The following is a 7943-nucleotide window of genomic DNA, read 5'->3' on the forward strand; positions in this document are numbered from 1 at the left end:
AGAGGGGTTTACATTTTATGAAAGTCTAATTAGAAAGACAATGGAAACCCTATTATACAATCAAATGGTTTGTCATGCCCATTGTGTTGCAGCTTTGCCCACACTTGGATAGCCCTTATGAAATGTCTAGATGGCCTTCTTAACTACTCCACAAACTTTGATGCTATATGCAATGGGAGCAAGGATGACGTAATTTATCTTATTTTTTTATGGTCACTCAAAATAAGTGGCTGTATTTTGCAGTCAAAGTGCCCAAAAACGTGCATGACGCCCATCGTCAGAAAGCAACCTTGAATGGGAGGATCAATTGGCAATACAGCTTCCAACAAGTTGGCATACAAGAATGTAGGACAGCCATTTAATGATATTAATGTGCATTGATAGCTAAGCAAGTTGGCATTAAAGAGCATGTAGGACAGTCATTTAATGATATTAATGTGCATTGATGGCTCAGCTATCTGTGCATGCAAAATGAAGCATATTTTCCTAACCTTTGGAAACACATTTCCTCTTTAAAACTGTGCCAAAAACACTTCAAATGATCAAGAGGGTGGTGGATATTATTTTTCTTAAGCTCTACATGATGGAACAAGCATTTGGATTCTCATCACTAAAGATCTGAGGAGGGTAGACATACTCAGGAACACTTCTATAAGGGATGTATTCATACTTCTTGATCTCTACCTTGGTTTCATCAGCTTCTTCTTTCTTTTCCTCCTCTTTTTTCTCTTCTGTCTTCTCCTCGCCTTTATCTTCCTTCTTCTCTTCACCCCCTTCTTTCTTCTCTTCTTCTTTCTTCTCGGCCTCCGCCGCCGGCGCCGCCTCTACGGCGGCGGGCTTTGCCTCATCTTTCTTCTCTCCATCAGCCGACGTACACTCGTCTTTCTTTTCCTCTTCTTTCTTCTCTTCAGCCGGCTTCTCTTCCTTCTTTTCTTCCTCTTTGGGGGGAGGAGGCGGCAGCGGCAGCGGAAGAGGTGGCACTATCTCACAGTGCTTGCCTGATCGCTTCTTCACCCTTTCACACACCTTGTTAGCTTCAATGTTTCTCCCCTTCACAGTCACAATGCAGTTTGCCACATTTTCATTAACATCAGTAACTCCTGCATGCATGCCAACCCAATCAACTCAGCATAAGCTACATATATTAATTGATGATTTCATATAATGCCTGATTAGGAGCAGACTTGCCTGCATACATGGCAACCGAATTAACATGATCTACAATTTTATCTTAATGATTCTAATAAATTCCTTAACTAGGGTTTCTACAAGATCAAAACTGAATACTTAACAACACAGTCAAGGCAGTTTTTATGCTAAAAGAGGATTAATTACAACACTAAACAAAATATGATATATAGATTATGTATTAATTATCAACACCAAGCTTACCATCCATCTTCAACAAACTCCTCTTGATTTGCCTAGCGCAAGCCCCACAGTGCATGTTAACTTTCAACACAATGACTGATTCAGGATCCGGAGGAGGCTGAGAGAAACCATTAATCTCATCAAAAGGCCATGCAAGAGACTAATCACACAGAATCGCCTGATGATTAAGCAAGGATTAGCGCCCCGCAAAGGAAAAAAAAACTCAGATTAACTGACCTCCTCTTTCTTTGGCTCTTCCTTCTTCTTCTCATCTTCCTGCTTGAGATCTGGGTATAGCAGAACAGTCCGTTTTCCACTCTTTTTCTTCACAGTTTCATACACTTTTCTCGCATCAAGCTTTCCCTTTATAGTTACCTTCTGCTCTTTCATGTTTATGTCAAGACCTTCCACGCCTGCATGTTTTTTTTTTTATAAAGATAATTATACAAGCAAGTTAAGCCATGTTATATTCTAAAATAGATTTTAAGAAAATTCGTGAAAATAATTATACCTACCTTTGAATTCCTTCAAGGCCTTCCTGACTTTTGCCTTGCAAGCCTCACAATGCATGTCAACTTGGAGAATAATCTTGTCATCGTCTTTTTTCTCCTCCTATTAAAAATAAAATAAAATTTAAACATCTCAATTAAGCAATCAAGTGAGAAATTAATAAAAGCCATTAAGAAGTAATTCTCTCTAATAATAATTGTGCTTTACCTCAGGCATTGCACCTATCTGCAAGGAGATGGAGTAGTAGGAGTAGAGAGTGCTCAACTCCAAATGAATAAAAGGTGTATAAAGGCCTTAGGACTAAAAGAGGCTTATATTAACCTTTAAAATTTTATACACCTACATGTTTGTTCAGGTATTATCTTCCTACTTTTTATAATGCATGAATGAGATAATAATCTCATTCATGTTTGTTAAGATATTATTTTCCAACTTTTTATAATGCATGAATGAGATAATAACTAGGTATTCTCTATTGCAACAAATAATCAAAAAAACACATCAAAGGTCATAATTAAACATTTCATCTACATATACTAACCAATCTTTGAGAATCATAAATCTTATTTCTATTTCACTTTTTACTCTATGAGATGATCTCACTTCCTTACCCTCCTTTTTTGAAAGGCCTTTATTTCTTGATATTTTGTGCACGTCCGTTCTTTCAATTATGTGCAGTGGGGATCCCTTTATATAAGGCTTTTCATTTTGTCTTATTTCTTTATTAAAGATTTTGGTCCTACTACTTCAATGTCTTTGATACCTCATAGACATCTATGTTCAAAGTCCTTGTCAAATGTGATTTATTAACGTAACCTTGATAATCTAGGCATGTAGGTAGCCTAAAACATGATGATGGATCTTTCACTATATCAAAAAGAGAATTCAACTTAATTAAAGTAGCAAAGTTGTTTGGATGACTTTAAGTTCATTCTAATTCAACTCAACACATGTTCTTACACCCTTCTTACACAAAATCTTAATTTATCATAAAAATGTTCAGCTTGATTAGAGGGCATATGTATCTTCTTTTTGTCTAAGTTCATCCCCTAATTTTCAATTTTCATAATGTGATCTATATCAAGCTTGCAACCATGGAAGAAAGCTAACACCTTGCAATGTTAATATGATTTTTTTTCTACATGCATCCTTTAACTGTGTTTAGTTGTCCCTTCTTACATTCTTAAAGGGTACTTTTATAAGATGAACAAATAGAGATGTGAATAGTAGTGAAAGTACATGAAAACTGGTTAAACTTGTTCATGGACAACAACAACTCTTTACTTAGAGATAGTGCCACACAAATATCTATTGACATAAAAGTATGATTTGTAAAGTAATATTTTTGTTAAAAGTCTAAAAATAATAATAAAAAAGAGCTTTCTCTTTATATGTAAACATAATGAGGTTTAGATAAGTAAGCCTCATGTGCTATATTAATAAAGCAATCAACTTGATTATGGCATTGGAGGCGATTCGAGCATTGAATGGCTGGTTATACAAAAACATGGGAAGTCAAAGAGCCATATATAAACTAGAGTGGTACCTCATCATAGTCATCTCCCCTAATAGTCAGTATTTTTGGGGGGTGCAACACACCAGAAGATGGGATCCCGGTGGGGTTTCCTCATCCTGACGATGGCCTGGTTTTTGTTTGGACGTGGCAATGCTGATGTGACTTCTTGCATGGTATCAAAGCTCGTGGTTATGGTCCTGGTGTGCAGCCCTCACCACTGTCTTTAGGTGGCTCTAATGGAGAAGTTGGTTACTAGAGGCAGCATGAGAATGGTTGAAAGGTATGTTGGATTATCCTAAATGCAAAGACATGGAGGAGGGTGTTAGAGGCAATTCAAGCATGTGAAATGGTTGAAAGGTATGTTGGATTATCATATATGTAAAGACACGGGCAGTCAAAGATCCCTATATAGGCTAAAGTGGCACCTTGTCATAGTCATGTCCCCAGGTGAGTATTTTTAGGGGTAGCACATTGGCAGAAGATGGAAGGTTTGCAACATTGTCCAAGGGTGGTAGTCTCACCTCCTAGCGGTTTATTGCCTAGTCATCTTGATGGCTTGGCTTGGACGTGGTGGCACGCTACCATGACTTCAAATATATGCATGCTCACACACAATGTCAAGAATATATGCATTGTACCTTATGAAAAGGTATTCAAATATATGCATTGTACCTTATGAAAAGGTATTCAAATTCACGCTCTTAGCTTTTGATATTGTGCTAAATAATGTTGATACAAATTTGTAGAAGTTTTTCAAGAAAATTTGGTATTTTATGCATACCTAGTAATATCATTGCTCAAAAGGCAAGATGAATTTTTTACACTTTTGAAACAGTATTTTTGAGTATCTTAAATTTTATAACTTGTTATAAAAAGTGCACATGAAAAGAATAAAGGTAGGCTTTATTTTACTAGTAAAGTTTAAAATAATTTTAAGAACTTTGAGCTCTAATAAAAACACATTATACCGATTTAGTTTTCTTTTTAGGCTAATGAAACCCTTTGAATATTGACATGTTGTGATTGTTTATATCCTGGTACCATTCTTGAATTTGTAAAAAATAATTATTGGTGTAGAAGCAAAGTTTGTAAAAATAAGACAACGCGACAAGCTGTGTATGCTTAGCATTTAAGGATTGGTTTTTAAGAAGCTAATTTAATGATTGTTTAGAAGTTATAAGAATCTCTTGATTCATGCAAGAGGGTTCAACATGCAGGGGAAACCGTGGCTAGAAGCTCTTCCCTTCAATATCTCATAGTTCATGCCAACGTCAACATGGTGTGCTTCTCAATACCAGTAGTCACTAATAAATGTCTCCCTTTGACATTATAAGAAACCTAGGATTAGCTCCATATGAAATCGTTATTATAAAACACCTGGTTATGCCACAGAGATCATCCACATTCAAAAAAAAACCTACTTATGCCACATAATTAAATTACATGCACATGTGACAAGAAAATGGATGGGCTGAGAGCACAAAGCACAAATTTTGATGTTTAAAAACAATTGTTCTGTAACTCAAATGACCTCTATACAAATTAATGATCTTGGAAGATCAAAAAATATTTTTGCATTTGTGTTATCCATCATAGTTATCTTTGTTATTGTATTCAGAAACCAATGCAAAAGTAAGGCTTCCCCTTTCATTAAGCATGTATAAGAGTATTTAAGATGTATAATTACCTTTAAAGGGGCCTTAACACTAGTTTGGTAATAGGACAGAAAAGCGTCCATAGACATATTTATGTCCTCATTACTAACCAACTTTATGGTATTATTTAGAATACATGGATAGTGAAAATCAAAGGTTTCCTTTTTTCATATCATTAGGTACATAGTGAAAAAAGAAAATTGGGATTTTTTGGGATCACATTGATTACCTCTAGGCTTTTTAATTTCCTAAAAATTCATACGCCAAATTACAGTCATAATGCAGAGCTATTTGGACTATATTTGAATCAAAGGCTTTAATCAGCCAATTTCTCGCTTTCCAAAGTTTTTGGATGTACATTGCTTCACAAACATATATATGGTGTGATAAAATCCATCTTAGGCTCAAAAAATAATTCGAACTCCAGAATTCAAGTCTTAATAAAAATTGTAGGGTATCTAGCTTTTTTTTAAAAATTAACTTTAAGAATTTTTAAAGCTAATCAAACAATCATACACTAGGACCAAAATCTTGCACACATGTTTAATACAATGTTATGCTTTGCTGATGCATTTTGTGAGAGCCAATCATATATACACCTACGCTTTTAGGCACTTTGTTTTAGACGAAAGTTTGTAAATTTTGAACCATATTCATTATTATAGAATAAGAGACTACTTCACGCATTTTCAAGCATCTCATAAGGTTTTAAGTGAATATCTAGTTATTTTATATAATAATGAACACTATTTTCATAAATTTCTCACTAGATGATCCAAATATAAGCAAGGGTTCATATTCATTGTTTTGTTATTAATGCAGTTTTGAAAGTTGAGGCCATCACCTTGTTTTCTAACTAAATTGAAATGTTTAGATATGTATTCTTGACCAATTACTTTATTAGAAACATTGATTCATTAGTAAAACTAAAGTAAATCACCATCTAAGCTCACACTATTGTCGTATTTTGTGTATCAAAGACAAAACAACTAAATAGAAATTCTAAGAAGTAATTTAATTGAATTAATTATTAATGCAATAATTTTTTCATGAAAACTCTATCTCTCATATATTAAATACTATGTAAGGTTTAGGAGAATTTATAATAAGTCAAGATCATTTTCTTCTTGCATGTAGGAACCTACTTTGTAAATTTGTAACCTATTTGGATTATAATGCTGGATATACCTCTATGTATGGTGATTTATCAATTATATGTAAGGTTATTTTTATAATTTTAATAATTTTATAAGGTTTTCCACATTCATGAAGACATGCCTTAGAAGATAAATGCTAAAATACCACTCCCATTCACAAGATATGAAACTTTTAACAAACCCCTAAAAAGACATATTTATGTCCTGCTGAGAGCAGCAAACTAGTGTTAAAGATATATCACACATAGGCATCTTGTGGAGCCCCTAGAAGAGGTAGTGTGTTAGATTAGAGAACATGCCCTTGGGGCAACCACATTAACACATTTCATGACTCCCTCATGTGTATCTCCACACATCCAATCACATCATTTAAAACGAGAAGGGCTCTCTCTCTCTCTCTCTCTCTCTCTCTCTCTCTCTCTCTCTCTCATATCTCTCTCTCATAAACACATCAAAAAAATTAAAATTTTTAAAGAGAAACTCTCTTTTTGTGCTCCTTTCCTCATAAAATAACAAAAAGAAAACCCTAAAATTAATGAGAGGCTTTCTCTTTTTTTGCTCCTAATCAATTTTGACTCCTTGAGTGCTCCTTTCCTTACATGGGTAAGGACATGTTCCAAAATGCATGTGTGCATGTCCACACATCTATTCTTCATCTTACTAGATTACTTCAAAACACCCCTCTAACTTTGTGCTTTCTCCTTGTCCTTACAAGCATAGAGACACATTGAAAAGAGAGAGAGAGAGAGAGAGAGAGAGAGAGAGAGAGACCCACCCTACTAGCATAAAGCTAGCTAAGGAATCTCCTTATATGTTTAGCCACCAAACTGTAGCATAGGGGGCTTAATTTTCTCTCTACTCAACCTTCTAAACATGCCTCCTCTTAACATTGTGTAGCCTCATGTTTAGGAGCATACAAGAAAATAGATAGATAAATAGAGAGGTTTATACTCCTTGATCCCTACATGTGCATAGCCCTACACACACACATACACACATAGAGAGAGTCATATGTGGTGGTGGGCATAATGTTACCAATGTGTAGTTCTCTCTCTCTCTCTCTCTCTCTCTCTCTCTCTCTCTCTCTCTCTCTCTCTCTCTCTCTCTCTCTCTCTCTCTCTCTCTCTCTCTCTCTCAAGTTCACCTGCACAAGAGATAAATGGAAGGGTAGACGAGGCCTATCAAGAAAGGGAAGGGTAGGAGGGCCTATGAATGAAGGGTAAGTGGGAGTAAGGTACCCTTCAATGTGACATCTTTCCAAGAAAGTGGAACTAAGGTACCCTTCAATGTGGCACCTTGCTAAGGAAGTGTTGTGTCTACATGCATTTGAGTTGTTAGTTTTTATAATAAATAGAATAGATGAATGTGTTTTTTTAGTTGAAAATATTTATCTAATTTAAAATATCTATCTATTTTTATAGAATCTATATACATAATGGCCCACCTTGTATTAATACATTTTCTCTAATTAGAAATTCATTCTTTTTTTAATACAATATATATACATAATAACCCACCTTGTATTAATACATATATCTATAGTTAGAAATTCTATAGAATGTGTGTGTGTGTGTGTGTGTGTGTGTGTGTGTGTGTGTGTGTGTGTGTGTGTGTGTGTGTGTGTGTGTGTGTGTGCGCTTTATAATTGTTGTTTTAAAATTGCATTCTACTATAAGAAACATAATATTATATTTATCTAATGTAAGTTATCTATCTTGTATTAGTAAAAATAGT

The 7943-nt window shown here is 34.8% G+C and overlaps 1 protein-coding gene across 1 annotated transcript; it reads right to left on the reverse strand.

Moving 5' to 3' along the window:
* Window positions 1-481: 481 nt before the first annotated feature.
* On the reverse strand, window positions 482-2227 carry LOC147620754 (heavy metal-associated isoprenylated plant protein 7-like). The gene is made up of 5 exons (XM_086825026.1): window positions 2089-2227; window positions 1887-1983; window positions 1609-1784; window positions 1393-1489; window positions 482-1100 (listed from the first exon to the last, which is right to left on the reverse strand). Exons 1-5 carry the CDS (start codon window positions 2095-2097, stop codon window positions 577-579), a joined length of 903 nt encoding a protein of 300 aa, XP_086681152.1. The 5' UTR covers window positions 2098-2227; the 3' UTR covers window positions 482-576.
* Between the last annotated feature and the right edge of the window lie 5716 nt (window positions 2228-7943).

This window comes from Cibotium barometz, chromosome 31, assembly GCF_041138505.1.
Source record: "Cibotium barometz isolate CiBa-2024 chromosome 31, ASM4113850v1, whole genome shotgun sequence".
Taxonomy (NCBI): domain Eukaryota; kingdom Viridiplantae; phylum Streptophyta; class Polypodiopsida; order Cyatheales; family Cibotiaceae; genus Cibotium; species Cibotium barometz.